The 18,274-nt window shown below is 43.5% G+C and overlaps 1 protein-coding gene across 1 annotated transcript in view; it reads right to left on the minus strand.

Moving 5' to 3' along the window:
• Positions 1–6,203: 6,203 nt before the first annotated feature.
• TRHR (thyrotropin releasing hormone receptor) overlaps positions 6,204–18,274 on the minus strand; it is a 34,227-nt gene continuing 22,156 nt past the window's right edge. The window contains exon 2 of the mRNA XM_038745973.1: positions 6,204–6,611. Within this exon, the coding sequence (XP_038601901.1) occupies positions 6,204–6,611 (408 nt within the window). The remainder of the gene's footprint in view (positions 6,612–18,274) is intronic.

Raw genomic sequence — 18,274 nt, forward strand, 5'->3', positions numbered from 1 at the left:
ATCACTCTCAGAAGGCAAAACTGCCACCAAAGTAATTTCATTATTCAGCCACCTTCCACTTTAGTCCATACCCACGGCTAGGAAACAACCACTACAAACTCCAGCCCTGCGGGCTGGCAGGCGGAACCACCCTGACAACCAGATAAATCGGACTTGGGCTGAAGGCAGGTCCCTTGCACCACCTAGGCAGTCTCCCTTCCACCTTACCTCTGCAGCGGCCACTACTTGTATAAAAATAGTCCTAAAGGCAATAGTGAGAGGATTGTGGGCAGAGATAGGCAGGGGAAAGCACTCCAGGCAGAAGAGACTAGGTTATGCTCCCAAATTCCCTTTCAATCAATCAATCAATCAATCGTATTTATTGAGTGCTTACTGTGTGCAGAGCACTGTACTAAGCGCTTGGGAAGTACAAGTTGGCAACATATAGAGACGGTCCCTACCCAACAACAGGCTCACAGTCTAAAAGGGGGAGACAGAGAACAAAACCAAACATACTAACAAAATAAAATAAATAGAATAGATATGTACAGGTAAAATAAATAAATAAATAAATAAATAGAGTAATAAATATGTACAAACATATATACATATATACAGGTGCTGTGGGAAGGGAAGGAGGTAAGATAAGCCTGGCAATAGGGGAGAATGGGAAGAGGAAGGAACAGAGAGTGATTGTGTCCTCTTTGGCAGCTTCTAAATGGGAGTAGCATGGACTAGCCAGGGGAAATGGCACTGCTTTCCGTGTGACCCTGGGCAAGTCACTTAACTTCTTTGTGCCTCAGTTTCCACATCTTTAAAGTGGGAATCCACTGCCTGTTCTCCATCATACTTGGACCGCGAGCCTCATATGGGACGGGGACTGTGTCTGATCTGATTAACCTGTCTCTTCCCCAGAGCTTAGAACAGTGCTGGACACACAGCGAGTGTGTCCTGTGTTTCTTTCTCTGTGTTGTTCTAACCCCATAGAATCCTCTAGGTAATGGCAAGCCCCTTGGGGTGAAAGTTCCTCCTCATGGCCCAGCTATCTGGATGTGGTGACATAATAACACAAGGCCATGTGAAAAACTATTGTTAGATCAGACCAATGGTTCATCTAGCCCAGTATTCTGATCCTGATAATGATACCAAAGGATGCTGGGAGGAACAGTAAGATGCCCTCCGTGGCTTCTATCCTAATAATCGTCAATGCTTAGAACAGTGCTTTGCACATAGTAAGCGCTTAATAAATGCCATTAAAATAAGTGGAGGTAGAAATGGTAAACTAGGTGATCTAATCATATTTCCCCCCTTTTTCCTGTTTTCCTTTGTTTTATAAAAATAGACCAGGCAGGATCTGGGGAAGAAGAGAGAGAAGGGAACAAGTAACAGGTGAAGTAATCTCAAAGAAGGGTGCATAAAAAAGGTGAAAATTATTCAAGCATGCTATTTGGTATCAATGCTATATGTCAGGGGAAAAGGCCAGCCCTCAACTAGTTAAAACCTCAGAAAAATTTTACACCTGGGAAGACCTACTCTCTACAGGGATACAAGATTAACAACTATATCAGTCCTATTTGCTAGGTGCTTATCATTGTTCTAAGAGTTGGGGGTCAATACAAGGCAATGAGATCAGCTATAGTCAATGTCCTTCACAGGGCTCACAGTCTAAGTAGGAGGGAGAATAGGTGTTTACTCCCCAGTTTACAGATGAGAAAACTGAGGCACAGTAAGCTCCTTGTGGGCAGAGAATATGTTCACCAAGTCTGATGTGTTGTACTCTCCCAAGTGCTTAGTACAGTGCTCTGCATCTGGTAAGTGCTTAATAAATACCATTAACTGATTGATTTACTGACTTGTACAAGGTCCCACAGCAGGCAAGTGGCAGATTCAGGATTAGAACCCAGGTCCCTTGACTCCCAGGCTCATTCTCTTTCTACTAAGGCCCTGTTGGTTCTCTAAAAAAGAGGCATCAGGCTAAGCTTACATACAATCTATTGGTTCACCATTTTCAAATCTCTCTCTTATAGCTAGAGATTGCTAGTAAGGCTATGCTTCGGATCACCTTATAGACTCCATTTTTGTTTCAACCTCATCTGTTGCAGGAAAACTTTGTTGAGAAACTAAATAGTTGAATTTTAGGTGGTTTCATTATATAGGCTAATAAAATAGTAAAATGCTTCTTACATCTGCATTAACTTATACAGTGGGAGGCCGGGATGGAGGGCAAAAATCTCTATAGAGAGGTTTTTGTGAGAAAGGAATTTTCTTGGACTAGGTTTGGCCACCATTACCTCTTGATTGGCTCTAGGAAAAATGTGCTTTGAGAAAGTCCCTTGGTTTCCCATATAGCATTTGTGATTTAACAACTTGGATGCACGAATGTTTGATAACGAAGAGGAGTTTGTACCCAGGGGACATTTCTGTGTGGCATCCTCTGAAATTGGCATCTCATTTCACTCTGTAATTCTGGTCCTGATTTTTCATTTTGCCATATATTGGATTTGGATTATTTATGGAAACTTTTAATGATTTAGCATTGTGAGATGACTAATATTTATAGTGTGTCATCTTTTTGGGTAAACACAGATGTTTATAAGGATTGCTCAGGAGCATTTGACTTTACAAAAGCATTTGCTCTGAAGTTCAAACATGTGGAGAACTGTTCTTTTCAATTTCCCCTGTGGCCCAAAAGCTGATTGGCTCTCGGCTCATAACATTTTGGAGAACTGAGCTGAACCTGTATATTAGATTCTGGGGGATGGAGAGGAAAGTGATATTTTCCCTCCATTGAACGAATTACAAATTACTGTTACAGCTGGAGATCACCACTGGAGTTTACCCTGGGTGACCTGACCCCCTACCACCACCACCCCCGCCCACCTCCGTACAATCCATATTTAAAGGGCAAATTTTGTTCCCCTTCTGATTTCTTCAGTAGTCTGAGGCAATCAGGAAAATAAGCTCTGGTCACCATGTCCAGTTCCTAAAAGAAGTTGGAGACTGATGGGACCCAGTGAAGTAAAGACACTAATTCAAAATGTTAGTAAATCTGGCCTTTTTGCTCTTGGATTCCTTTGTGGTTTGTCTTTTAGAGATCAGTATTTTAGTGGGGTGGCAGGTTGCTGATTAGTCTCCGCAAGACTGAAGGGGCTTCCCTCAGGAGAGAATAAGCAATCACTCAAGCAATTTGATGCAATGGGATGCAAATCTTTCAGCCTAGGGACCAATCAATCAATCAATCAATCAATCAGTGGTATTTATAGAGTGTTAACTATGTGCAGAACACTATACTAAGTCCTTGGGAGAGTACAGTACAAGAGAGTTGGTAGACACTTTTCCTGCCCACAAGGAGCTTAGAGTCTAGGGGCCCACTTTGGTAGGACAAAGTTTCCACAGTCCACTACATTCATTCATTCAATCGTATTTATTGAACGCTTGGAAGATGTCCCCTCTGTTCTCTGAGCATGGCATTCTTTGAAGAGGAGCAAGTGATGGCTAAGTAAAGAGGTTTCCTGAAAGTCTTATTTTTGTTCAGGAGGAGAATGATCAGAGTCAAAGAGAAAGCAGAGATGCCACACCTCCAACTCCTTAATTAAGGTAGTATTAAACCTTGGGCCAACCATAATTTTTCCTGTTAATCTGCACATCTGAGGTTTAGGACCTATTCTTGCTCCACTTGAAACCACTGTATCATTTCAAATGGGTCGTGTTTCAACCTGTATAATTGGTAGACCAGTGAGATAACTGAATAACCTGACCCACCTTACTATGAGCCACGACTGACTGCAATGTCAGCCAAGGAAGAAAGGATTGTATGGGGGTCGACTTTGTGTGAAGGGGACATAGCCCATTAAGGGAATGGAATGTGTCATGATATCGTTATGTGTACTCTCCCAAGCACTTAGTACAAGTGCCCTATACCCAGCAAGTGCTCAACTAATGCAAGTGAATGTATGAATGCCAAACTCTACAGGGCTCATTCACATTCTTCTGTCCTGGACCTCTTAAGAAAGGCAACAATATTCCTTCTTTGAGCTGCAATACCAGCTTTTTGTAACCTGGTGTACTAATTCCAGAGTTTTTCAACCAGTAATAGTAGCTTACAGATTGCTCAAGCTATTATTTTTCAAAGAAAAGATAATCTTTGTTTATTTCTTCACCTGTAGCAACTGTTGGAAGCTTCAGGATCTAGAAATTATTTACTGCTCTGGTTTGCTCTGCCTCCAAAGTCCTACTTTCATCTCCATTTTAGGTCTGTCTTGATTTCTCCTATCTGCATCTCACCTTCATCACAGCACAGGAAGCCTCAAATACATCAGGACAGAGATTATGTACCGAAAAGTAGCAAAATGCACTGAAACTACAGCCAGAATATATAGCAATTGGTTTAGATTATGCTAAAAGATAAAATCCTCCAGAAAATCTTACAGTGGTTTGGATAGAGCAAGGTACATGCAATATCTCATATATCAGAAGGCAATTTAATTTAGGGGAGTTAACGTACAATAGGCAAGTCAGGACAATTGCAGACAAGTAAAAATAGAATGAGCAGAATGGTCCATGGGCAGTCCATATTCTGGATTGTACTATCCAAACTGTGCAGACAGAATACCAACTAGTATCATCCTCATAAATGATTCATGCTGTCGTTAGCTTTCAGAGGGAAGAAGCACCCTGATAAAGCACAGCAGTTATAAATATCAATGCATGAGTTTTCCCAAAAATTAGAGGAGGAAAAGTAAAACTATTTGAAATATTTATTCTGATCTAGATCATAGTTTTCTGTAATGAGTTATGACCATGTCTACTCCACTTGGATCACTAAAACATTTTCTATGTTCTATCCCTAAATCTATCATGGACTTGGACAGAGGTTGAGAATTCATCTTTCAGCAAATTCCACTCAAACTACTTCCCTCAATCTAAAATATTTGGGCTCTATTGACATTGACTGGAACTAATTATTTCCAATTACTCGGAATTCTGGGAACACAAATTACACTTTGACTCAATTATTCTTCAAGTGAGTGTCCTTTTGATCTGAAATATTTGGACAATTGAGCATAATGAGCCTTCTCTGGGCCTCAATTAGTCAAAGAGTTCCCGTGTGCAAACCTATATGCAAAGGTTCAATAATAATCTGAAAATATTCTTTACAGATTCTTTACAAATCATTAACAAGGCACATTATAATTTTATAACTATGTCCTGAGAAAGTCCACTAAGCACTTGAGGTTTACTTCCTCCTATCTGTAACCAATTTTAATGTCTGCCTCCCTAACTAGGTTGTAAATTCTTTAAGGACTGGGATCAGAACCAGATATTATATTGTATCCTCTCAAATGCTTAATACAGTTCTCTGTCCATTGTTGGTACTCAATAACTTCTTTTGATGGATTGATTGATAATTGATTGACTGATTGATTGATATCTGACAGATGATCATTCTCCCCACTTTCAAAGCCTTATTGAAGGTGTAATTCCTCCAAATGGCCTTCCCTCACTAACCTCTCATTTCCTCTTTTCCCACTCTCTTCTGCAAATTGGATTTGCACCCCTATTCACCCCTCCCTCAGCCCCACAGGACCTATGTACATATCTGTAATTTATTTATTTATATTACCCTCTGCCTCCCCCTCTGACTATAAGCTCACTGTGGGCAGGGAACGTGTATGCCAACTCTGCTATATTATACTCTCCCCAGTGCTTAATTCAATGCTCTACACGTAATAAGCACTCTATAAATATGATTGATTGATAGTTATTACCTGAAAGAACCAATTTGATTTATACTTCCTGCAGTAATTCAGACACATAAAACGGTCCTTTCCATCAACAAGACATTATGAATCATTATATTTGAGAAAAATTATTGTACCAGGTTTCATGCAGAAGATCCACATAATTGATGTTTGGAAACAGTTATTGAATCCTCAGATTTCACCAGGAGAGGATGAATTGTCTGGTTGGAATGTTTGCTCATTTCTGAAAGACATGCCATGTTTTTTGAAGAAGCTGTGCATGAAAGAAAATCAGAATTATTCTTGCTAGGAATGGTATTTGTATGTGCACATGGGAGTGGAGGGAAGCACTAAGGAACCTAGATAAATATCCTTTTTCTGTATTCTCTTACAGTACAACCCCCCTTTGCGGTTCTTTTTAACATAGTACCACCTAATAATCGGATCTCCTGTTTTTAGGTCTACTTGCTTATATATTACACATCAGGTTCTGCTATATGTTACCTCATCAGATAAACAGGTATCATCAAAGGACACTTTTGTAGTGGACAGATAAGTGTCTGTAATAGTGAAGTCATCAAGCTCTGTACTGAAATGATCCGACTCTTTGATAACACTGTAGTTTAGAGCCACACTGTAGTTGGCAGGTTTCTCCAATCGTTTCTGCTTACAGTTGCAGAGTTTCCTGAAAGCGGCTCGGAATTTCTGAGACATGAGATTATAAATGACTGGGTTGATCGCGCTGTTGAGGTAAATGCATAGTCTACAAAAGAGCAGAAACCAGTTTTCTTGGAAGGGCGTGGAGAGGAAGGAGTTGACCACCACGAGGGTTCGGTAAGGCATCCACAAAAGGGCAAACAGGATCACAACCACTGCCAGCATCTTAGTAACCTGTAGGGAACAGAAAGACACCAAGTGATATAGGAAAGACCAGCTCTCTGATGAAAAAGAAAGCTTCAAGTAGCCAGAGTTCACTTTCTAGCTTCTCAAAGCACCATTACAAAATATGCCCTTGGAATGTATTTTTTCCCGGAGGGAACATTTGTAGAGTATTGACCTCCAAACAAAACTGACCCTCCTTAGCTCCTTCAAAGCGTAGAGCTCCTCTTCAGGGACAGGATGTACAAAGGATTTAGGTCTGTCTGAATCTTCCCATGTGGGTTTCCTTTGGAAACATTTCCTTTTCTCCTAGGAGATCCACTAATTACCAGGGCACAGAAAGCTAAGGTTGATGAATCCATAAGCAGTACCCATTAGGGAACAAATTACTTTCCTGGGAGTCATCCTTGGGCAGCTGAGAACATCACTGAAACAAATGGAATTGGGCTCATGTTGACCCAAGCTAGATAGAAAAGCAATATGGCCTAATTTTTTAATGGCATTCATTAAGCACTTACTGCGTGTCTAGCACCATTCTAAATGGTGGAAGGAGCAAAAGGCTGAAAAACAGAAGACTTGGTATCCCAGCTCCCCTACTTCTCTGCTGTGTGACCTTACCTTCTCTGTTCCTCAGTTTCCTCCTCTGTAGAGTGGGGATTAAATGCCTGCCTCTTGATCAATCAATCAATGGTATTTATTAATGCTTACTATGTGCAAAGCACTGTACTACCCAAGTGTTTGGGAGAGTACAGTACAGCAGAATTAACAGACATGTTCCCTCCCCAGGCTACGAACCCCATTCAGGTGCTTAGAACAGTGCTGTGCACATAGTAAGTGCTTTACAAATGCCATCATTATTATTATTATTTTGGACAGAGACTGTGTCTAATCTGACTGCGTTTTACCTACACCTGCAAATAGCACATTGTGCTTGACAAATACTGTTATTACCCCGAATTTTTCTGGGTCCAGACAAAAGTATCTCTCTGAAGATCAGGAACAACACAAAATGGAAACTGCAAGTAGAACCTTTCTTATAGAATATGGGGAGAGTTTGATTACTCAATTTCCATTACTTTTAAGTTGCAACCAATCAACAGATCATATTTAATGAGTGCTTACTTTGTGAAAGGGCACTGTACTAAGTGCTCGAAAGAGAACAACACAATAATACCTCAGACACATTCCCTGCCCACAATAAGCTTACAGTCTAGAGGTGCAGACAGGTATTAAAATAAGTAAATTATTCATTCATTCAATTGTATTTATTGAGCACTTACTCTGTGCAGAGCACTGTAGTAAGCACTTGGGAAGAACAAGTCAGCAACATATAGAGACGGTCCCTACCCAAAGCAGGCTGGACATACAGTCCCTGCCCTGCATGGGGCTCACAGTCTTCACCCCCATTATATAGATGAGGTAACTGAGGCACAGTGAAGTGACTTACCTAAGGTCATACAGCAGACAAGTGGTGGAGGCAGGATTAGAACCCCTGTCCTTCTGACTTCCAACCTGAGGTCTATGTACTAGGCCACGTTGCTTCTCACTCACTAAGGGAGTCTGTGGGGCTACCAGTTCCACTGTTCTCTGAGGATTGTTCTCCCCCACCCCGGGCCCAATTCAACAATAATACATATTTATTACTCCATTTATTTATTTATCTTACTTGTACATATCTATTCTATTTATTTTATTTTGTTAGTATGTTTGGTTTTGTTCTCTGTCTCCCCTTTCTAGACTGTGAGTCCGCTGTTGGGTAGGGACTGTCTCTATGTGTTGCCGACTTGTACTTCCCAAGCGCTTAGTACAGTGCTCTGCACACAGTAAGTGCTCAATAAATACGATTGACTGATTGATTGATTGATTGGGCAACACAGCAGGAAATAGGAAAGAAGGAAATGAGGGCTTAGTCAGGGAAGGCCTCCTGTAGGAGATGTGCCTTTACTAAGGCTTTGAAGGTGGGGAGAGTAATTATCTGTCAGATATAAAAAGGGAGGGTGTTGCAGGCCAGAGGCAGAACACGAGCGAGAGGTCAGCGGTGAGACAGACTAAATCAAGGTACAGTGAGTAGGCTAGCATTAAAGGAGTGAGATGTGCGGGCTGGGTTGTAGTAGGAGAGTTGCAAGATGAGGGAGGAGGGGCAAGGTGATTGATTGCTTTAAAGATGATTGTAAGGAGTTTCTGTTAGATGTGGAGGTGGATGGGCAACCACTGGAGGATCTTGAGGAGTGGGAAATATTGACTGAAGGTTTTTGTAGAAAAATGAACCGGGCAACAGAGTGAAGTATGGACTGACAATTCAATCCATACTTCATGCTGCTGCCCAGATTATCTTTGTCCAGAAACACTCTGGACATATTACTCCCCTCCTCAAAAACCTCCAATGGCTACCGATCAATCTGCGCATCAGGCAGAAACTCCTCACCCTGGGCTTCAAGGCTGTCCATCACCTCGCCCCCTCCTACCTCACCTCCCTTCTCTCCTTCTACTGCCCAGCCCGCACCCTCCGCTCCTCCACCACTAATCTCCTCACTGTACCTCGCTCTCGCCTGTCCCGCCATCGACCCCCGGCCCACGTCATCCCCCGGGCCTGGAATGCCCTCCCTCTGCCCATCCGCCAAGCTAGCTCTCTTCCTCCCTTCAAGGCCCTGCTGAGAGCTCACCTCCTCCAGGAGGCCTTCCCAGACTGAGCCCCTTCTTTCCTCTCCCCCTCGTCCCCCTCTCCATCCCCCCGTCTTACCTCCTTCCCTTCCCCACAGCACCTGTATATATGTATATATGGTTGTACATATTTATTACTCTATTTATTTATTTATTTATTTATTTATTTTACTTGTACATTTCTATCCTACTTATTTTATTTTGTTGGTATGTTTGGTTCTGTTCTCTGTCTCCCCCTTTTAGACTGTGAGCCCACTGTTGGGTAGGGACTGTCTCTATGTGATGCCAATTTGTACTTCCCAAGCGCTTAGTACAGTGCTCTGCACATAGTAAGCGCTCAATAAATACGATTAATTGATTGATTGATTGATTGACTGGATTGGGCAGAGACAGATTGTAGGGAGGTCAGCAAGGAAGCTGATAATAATAAATAATAATATTTATGGTATTTATTAAGTGCTTACCATGTGACACACACTGTTCTAAGCGCTGGGGTGGATACAAGCAATTGGGTTGGACACAGTCCCTCTCCCACATGGTGCTCACAATCTTAATCCTCATTTTACAGATGAGATAACTGAGGCATAGAGAAGCTAAGTGACTTGCCCAAGGGCACACAGCAGACAAGTGGCATAGCTGGGATTAGAACTCAGATCCTTCTGTTTCCAGTCCCTTCCCAGTCCTGTGCTCTATCCTCTAGGCCATGTTGCTTCTATCAAGGGGGATAGGCTAAATCCTTGGATTAATATGGCAGCAGTTTGGAGGGAGAGGAAAGGGCAGTCTTTAGCAATGTTGTGAAGGTTGAACTGACAGGATTTAGTCACAGATTGAATAAGTGGGTGGAACCAGAATGATGAGTCAAGGATAACAACAAAGTTATGGGCTTGTGAGACAGGGAGGATGGTGGTGTGTTCTATAGTGACAGGAAAGTCAGGGGCAGGACAGGGTATCGTTGGAAAGAAATACCATCATCATCATCATCTTAAGGAGTTCTGTTTTGGATATATTAAGTTTGAGGTAACGGCAGGATATCCAAATAGAGATATCTTGAAGGCAGGAGGAAGGAGGGGTTTTATATCCATGCACAAACACACACACACAGACAAACACACACACATATATGATATATAAGCATACTTTAAAGTAGTGAGAAAGAAGCCATTGGAAAGTGAATGGTTGAAGATGGCAGTCAAGGAGTTAAGAGTGGGGGTGAGTATTTGAAAAAGGTATGAAGGAATGGGGCTAGAATCACAGGTGTAGCGGGTAAATTTAGAGAGGAAGCAAGAGAGGAGGCAAGAGAGGAGGGTAGATACAAAATGATGAAATTTTACACAGTCCCTAATGGAGGGCATGCCATCTAAGGGAAGGGAGAACAACTACCTTACCCAATTTCAACAGATGAGGAACAGAGGCACAGGAAGGTTAAGCTAAGTAGTGTGGCTTAGTGGAACATGCACGGACTTGGGAGTCAGAGGTTGTGAGTTCTAATCCCGGCTCCACCACTTGTCTGCTGTGTGACCTTGGGCAAGTCATTTAACTTCTCTGTGCCTCAGTTCCCTCATCTGTAAAATGGGGAAAAAGACGGTGAGCCCCACGTGGGACAACCTGATCATCATCAATCATATTTACTGAGCGCTTACTATGTGCAGAGCACTGTACTAAGCGCTTGGGAAGTACAAATTGGCAACCTTGTATCTACCGCAGTGCTTAGAACAGTGCTTGGTACATAGTAAGCGTTTAACAAATACCATCATCATTATTATTATTATTGCTTCCCAAAGATCGATGAGTAGATAAAGGGCAGACCTGCGACTAGCACTCAGTTCTCCTCATGCCCAGTCCCACTCTCTTTCCACAAGGCCTCCCTGCCTTCCTAACAGGAGAAACCACTTTAATTCCTGCCCCCCTGAATTTTTCAGAGCCCTGCTGCCTACAAGGGGGCATGACCATCTGCCCCAAACACTAAGGACTCTTCCTCAGAAGGAGAAAGTCTCCATTCCCTTGACATGAATATAGACACCTTGAGATCAGAATCTATGCTGCTGCTGTTAGGATTGCTGCAGTGTAGTTTCTTCAGGGTAGTTCTATCTCCTGAATGTAAAAAAGGGAGAAGAGAGCTAAGATGGCATTAGATAAATAAAGAAGGAGTAAGGTCTAGCACTTAGCTGTAATAGTGGCAAAGTGTTTTGGAAATGCAGGGATAAATTAAGTGATGGGCACAATCTGTAGCGATAGCAACAGAGTTGTTCTGGTCTCAGTGGACGTAATTTGTAATCAAGCCAAATCAATTGTGGGTAGTTTGATAAGGGTCTGCTTGATCTCGGCACATTATAAATGAAGTGTAGTTCAAAGTGTCTCGTGCGGTGATTTACTTATGAATTGATTTGCTGTTCTGAGAAATTGGATAGATTTGAACTCAGTGTTCTGGTTGTGAATTATTCATCGTGCATCAAGGGGGGTTGGAGTAGCAGCCATCAGGCACTAAAGTATTAAATTAGTTTTCAAAGAAATTAAAAGATAGGGAAACAAAGAAGAATAGGGCTGTGTAAACAACTGAAAACTGAACAATTTGGATGCATGTCTTGATTCTTGCCCATAGACGGTCTATTTTGGCAAAGTGGAGAGAGAGCAGAGAGAGAAGAATGGGAGGAAGGCTGAAGGGGGAAGAAGGCTGGGTGCCAACTGATCCTGATACATTATGTTTCTAGAGGGCCTGTTCTTAAGGCATCCAAAGTGCTGTAGATATCAATAAGTCAGATTTGTCCAGGGAGGGGGAGGGTGAATCACTCACAAGCAGTCAGCTGGGAACTTCTGGAAGTTGAGAATGAATCATTCTCAGCCCCAAAAGTGCACTGAGAAAATTACTGCTTCCGAGCACGTGATAGAAGGAAACAGAACTCTGGGGTGGGTGAGTTGGGGACTGAGACATTTTTAAACGTCCAGCCCTTCTGATGAGATGGGCTGTTGCAGGGGCAGAGAAGCATCTGTGGCTTCAACAACAACTCTCTCCTCGACCCCCTCCAGTCTGGCTTCCGTCCCCTTCATTCCACGGAAACTGCGCTCTCAAAGGTCACCAATGACCTCCTGCTTGCCAAATCCAACGGCTCATACTCTGTCCTAATCCTCCTCGACCTCTCAGCTGCCTTCGACACTGTGGACCACCCCCTTCTCCTCAACACGTTATCTGACCTTGGCTTCACAGACTCCGTCCTCTCCTGGTTCTCCTCTTATCTCTCCGGTCGTTCTTTCTCAGTCTCTTTTGCAGGCTCCTCCTCCCCCTCCCATCCTCTTACTGTGGGGGTTCCCCAAGGTTCAGTGCTTGGTCCCCTTCTGTTCTCAATATACACTCACTCCCTTGGTGACCTCATTCGCTCCCACGGCTTCAACTATCATCTCTACGCCGATGACACCCAGATCTACATCTCTGCCCCTGCTCTCTCCCCCTCCCTCCAGGCCCGCATCTCCTCCTGCCTTCAGGACATCTCCATCTGGATGTCCGCCCGCCACCTAAAGCTCAACATGTCGAAGACTGAGCTCCTTGTCTTCCCTCCCAAACCTTGTCCTCTCCCTGACTTTCCCATCTCTGTTGACGGCACTACCATCCTTCCCGTCTCACAAGCCCGCAACCTTGGTGTCATCCTCGACTCCGCTCTCTCATTCACCCCTCACATCCAAGCCGTCACCAAAACCTGCCGGTCTCAGCTCCGCAACATTGCCAAGATCCGCCCTTTCCTCTCCATCCAAACCGCTACCCTGCTAATTCAAGCTCTCATCCTATCCCGTCTGGACTACTGCACTAGCCTTCTCTCTGATCTCCCATCCTCGTGTCTCTCTCCACTTCAATCCATACTTCATGCTGCTGCCCGGATTATCTTTGTCCAGAAACGCTCTGGACATATCACTCCCCTCCTCAAAAACCTCCAGTGGCTACCGATCAATCTGCGCATCAAGCAGAAACTCCTCACCCTGGGCTTCAAGGCTCTCCATCACCTCGCCCCCTCCTACCTCACCTCCCTTCTCTCCTTCTATTGCCCAGCCCGCACCCTCCGCTCCTCCACCACTAATCTCCTCACTGTACCTCGCTCTCGCCTGTCCCGCCATCGACCCCCGGCCCACGTCATCCCCCGGGCCTGGAATGCCCTCCCTCTGCCCATCCGCCAAGCTAGCTCTCTTCCTCCCTTCAAGGCCCTGCTGAGAGCTCACCTCCTCCAGGAGGCCTTCCCAGACTGAGCCCCTTCTTTCCTCTCCCCCTCGTCCCCCTCTCCATCCCCCCGTCTTACCTCCTTCCCTTCCCCACAGCACCTGTATATATGTATATATGGTTGTACATATTTATTACTCTATTTATTTATTTATTTATTTATTTTACTTGTACATTTCTATCCTACTTATTTTATTTTGTTGGTATGTTTGGTTCTGTTCTCTGTCTCCCCCCTTTTAGACTGTGAGCCCACTGTTGGGTAGGGACTGTCTCTATGTGATGCCAATTTGTACTTCCCAAGCGCTTAGTACAGTGCTCTGCACATAGTAAGCGCTCAATAAATACGATTGATTGATTGATTGATTGATTCCCTCACGAGTGGGTGAAGACAAGGAGGGCCTCACAGGTCCCTGGCCAGGGTTTGCGTCCTGCTGGAGCTGAAGCAGCAGAGATTGAGCCGACTTCCTCCAGTCCCTCCCTTTTGGAGCATCCATCCCTGTGGCCTCTGCCTATACCTCTGCCTGGAGCCAAGTGGGCTCAAATCACTACAGGGGGGTGACCGCTGTCTGACGCCCTCTGGCTCAGTCCCTGCTCCCAGCCTCGGGTGGGGCCGGTGCCACCTCTGAAACCTGGCACCCATAGCTCATTCATTCATTCATTCATTCATTCAGTCGTATTTACTGAGTGCTTACTGTGTGCAGTGCACTGTACTAAGCACTTGGGAAGTACAAACCGGTACCTGGGAAGGACAGCCCAGCCCCTGGGCCACCCTGGAGTCCCAGACCAACTATTTGTTTCGTTCACTTTATTCACTTTTACCTCCATCTTACCTTTCTCATCTCTGAGCCTTCGCCCACATCCTGACTCTGCCCTGGAATGCCCTCCCCCTTCCTTTCTGGCAAACCACCACTCTCCCCGTCTACAAAGCTTTAAAATCACATCTCCTCCAAGAGGTCTTCCCCTACTAACCCCTCCGTCCCCCTATTTCCTCTCCCTTCTGCATCACTCCATCTTCAACTCCACGGTACTTACTACATATCCGTAATTTATTTTAATATTGGCTCACTTCTGTAAACTCCCTGTGGGCAGGGACTGTGTCTACTGCATCAGTGTCAGAAAAGAGAAGTGTGGGCGTGGATGAACTGTGGACAGGGACCCACTAGGTTTTCTCTGCTCTGGGCACATTAGAGCTAATCTGGCTCCGCAAAACCTTATTCATTTGAGGCTAAGAAAACCACCCAAAAACAAAATGAAAGTATGGAGGATGATATGATGTTCCTGAAGGACTTTACAACCCTAGGACTATTTCTGAAGTGGTTTGCCCTGAGGTAACAGTAGAGAAGCCTGTGAGGACAGCCTGATACATTAGACTTGGTGGGACCAACTGAGTTTCAGATAAGGGGCTGTGTAAGGTGATGAGAGGAGAAGGGAGGCTCAGAAAGAGAGAGAGCCCATGGGGACCCAGAACAATCTTAAATGGCTAAATTGATTTGCCAGCCTGAATATTTCACCAGTTAAAAATAAGATTTGTTTGGAAAGACCTTGGGTTTCCTCATGACATAAGAGCTCAACTCAGTCAGCCAATCAATCAATCAATCAGTGGTATTTATGGAGGTCTTACTGTATGCTGAGCACTCCTCCTTCCACAATCTCAAGAGATTCCTTAAAGGCATATCAATCAAGCAAGCAAGCAATCAGTGGTATTCATTGAGTGCATACTGTGTGTGGTGTACTGAATTAAGTGCTAGGTTGAAAGTATAGTGTAAATAGAGTTGGTAGTCGAGATCCCTGTCCACAAGAAGCTTGCAGTTTACAGAGGGAGGTAGACATTTAAATAAATTATGAATAGGCATAAAGAAGTGAATGAAGCTTCCAAAAGTACTTAGGCAATATGAAGATGAGCTCGTGTCACAGCAGAATGCTCATCAGCAATAAAGTACAAAATCACTGGCAAAGCAGTGTGGCTCAATGGAAAGGGCACGGGCTTGGGTTCAAATCCCGTCTCCACAAATTGTCAGCTGTGTGACTTTGGGCAAGTCACTTCACTTCTCTGTGCCTCAGTTCCCTCATCTGTAAAATGGGGTTGAAGACTGTGAGCCCCATATGGGGCAATCTGATCACCTTGTATCTTCCCTAGCACTTAGAACAGTGCTTTGCACATAGTAAGTGCTTTACAAATACCATCATCATAAGCACTTAGTACAGTGCTCTGCACACAGTAAGTGTTCGATTAATATGATTGAATGAATGAATAATAACTGACATGATAACATGGTGTTGTACATGAATATAGCATCTTTATTTCAGAACATTCAAAGCAATGGTCCATTTCCTTTGTTTTCATGAAATGGATGTTGGAAGTAATTGTTATCATCTCTAATGGGCACAATTGGTATTCATTACAATCTGATCACCTTGTATCCTCCCCAGCACTTAGAACGGTGCTTTGCACATAGTAAGTGCTTAACAAATGCCATTATTATTATTATTATTATGATTACATCTTCATCCCAGACACAAGCTATGAATTTTTGAAAAATGAGGGCTGAAGTTTTATAGATCCATAGGGATGGGGAGGGCCTTGATAGGTTTATCTACCTCATCTCCCTGTCTTTAAGTAGGATCAACACAAGTCTTCTCAGGCAGGTGAAATACAAGCTTTTTCTTCAAAACCTCCAGCAAAGGAGGTTCCCAGACCTCTCTGGGTAGACCATTGAATGGCCATATAATCGGATGGAGTTTGTGGCACATTCAGTCTTTTGGGCTAGAGCAACATGCTTGGCTGATCTTCTCAGCAGCCGCAGCCTGTCAAAAACTGACATGGTTTGTTGCCTTCATCCACTCTGAGACATGAGTCTCTCTCTCTCTCTCTCTGTCCCTCAGCTGGAGCCCAGTGCTTCTCCCTACTGGAGCACAGGCTTGGGAGTCAGAGGTCACGAGTTCTAATCCCAGCTCCGCCACTTGTCAGCTGTGTGACTTTGAGCAAGTCATTAACTTCCCTGTGCTTCAGTTACCTCATCTGTGAAATGGGGATTAAGACTGTGAACCCCATATGGGACAACCTGATTACTTTGTATTCCAGTGCTTAGAACAGTGCTTGGCACATCATAGTAAGTGCTTAACAAATGCTATTATTATTATTAATCTTAATCCTCCATGATTTTGACAATCTATGACACAGTTTCAACCCTTAGTTTCATTGATATGGTACTCACTTAATTCTCCCCCTCTCTTTCAGACTACTCATTCCAGCCTCATTTGCTGTTACTACTGCCACCTTTCATTCAACCAATCAATCGTATTTATTGAGCGCTTACTGTGTGCAGAGCACTGTACTAAGCGCTTGGGAAGTACAAGTTGGCAACATATAGAGACGGTCCCTACCCAACAGTGGGCTCACAGTCTAGAAGACCATTCCCCAACTGTAGGTGTCCCTGAAGCTTCTCTCTGGGTTCCCTGCTCTTCCTGCTTCACTTTCACTCAAAGGAAGACCATCTACTTATTTAACTTCAGGCTTCTGTACTGTAAACACCCTCTAGACTTTAAGCTCCTTCCTTTAGACTCTAAACTCCTTGTAGGCAAGGAACATGTCTACCAACTCTGTTGAATTGTTCTCTTCCAAGTTCTTAGTATACTGTTCTGCACACAATAAGCATTCAAGAAATGCAATTGATTGCTGATTGGCTTCAACTACTACCTCTCTGTGGCTGACTGCCAAATCTACCTTTCTACCTCTATTTAAGTTGCATTTCTTCTTGCATCCAGAACATCTCCACCTGATTGTCTTATCAGCAACCTTAACATGCCTAAAAGTAAGCTGCTCCTGTGCTCTAAACCCACTCTCCCTTCTATCTGTCCATCTCTGTTGATGACATCACCAGCCTCTCAATCCCAGGACCCGTAACCTTCGTCAACTGCTCGCTGTCCTTCAATGATCACATTTAACCAACTTCTAAATCCTGCTCACCACATTTCCAGATCTGTCCCTGCCTCTACCCCAAATAGCCACTGTTGCAGTTCAAGCTCTTGTCATTTCATATATAATTAAACTTTGTCTTTGAGTAGTGGAAAGATATAGGCCAAGCGATGTTTAAAGAAAATGATCTGTGCAGTAGTGCCATAGTATAGACTGATCTCCATCCCTTCCACTAGTAGATACAAATTTGTGTTTCTGCAAATTCATATACAGTTTCCTACATGTATAATTCTGAGGGACATATTAACTGTCTCAACTCACTGGATCTTAGGTTAACTGAAGATTCAAAAATACTCAGAGCACGGTAAACAGCTTCTGTTTCTTGGACATTAACCCAAGTGACTTCATAGCAGATTAATGATTTTATGTTTATGTGGTGATTGGAAATAGGACCAGTTGTCCATCTACCACGTCTAACTCCCACTTTTGTGTCCTCTCCCAGCATTTAAGAAAGTTCATGGAAAGCTCTTAATGAATACTACTACTATTAGTAGTACTGCTGCTGCTGCTGCTGCTACTACTACTACTACTACTACTATTACTACTACTACTACTACTACTACTACTACTACTACTACTACTACTACTACTACTACTACTACTACTACTATCTGGCCACAAAAGAGGAATTGACAATTCCACTGTCATAGTGCTGTTTTTGGAAACATTTGAAATGTGATAGTCTGTGAAAATTTTGTGTAGGAACCTAAAGATAAAGGAGATTTAGAAGCACCTCCAAAGTCCTAGGAATGTTTCTGTATGAAACAGAAAGGACTTTGTGAGAGATTAGAGTCCTGGGATCGATGGTCTGAGATTTCTGGAGACCAACAACAAGGT

The sequence above is a fragment of the Tachyglossus aculeatus genome, chromosome 4, assembly GCF_015852505.1.
Source record: "Tachyglossus aculeatus isolate mTacAcu1 chromosome 4, mTacAcu1.pri, whole genome shotgun sequence".
Lineage (NCBI taxonomy): Eukaryota > Metazoa > Chordata > Mammalia > Monotremata > Tachyglossidae > Tachyglossus > Tachyglossus aculeatus.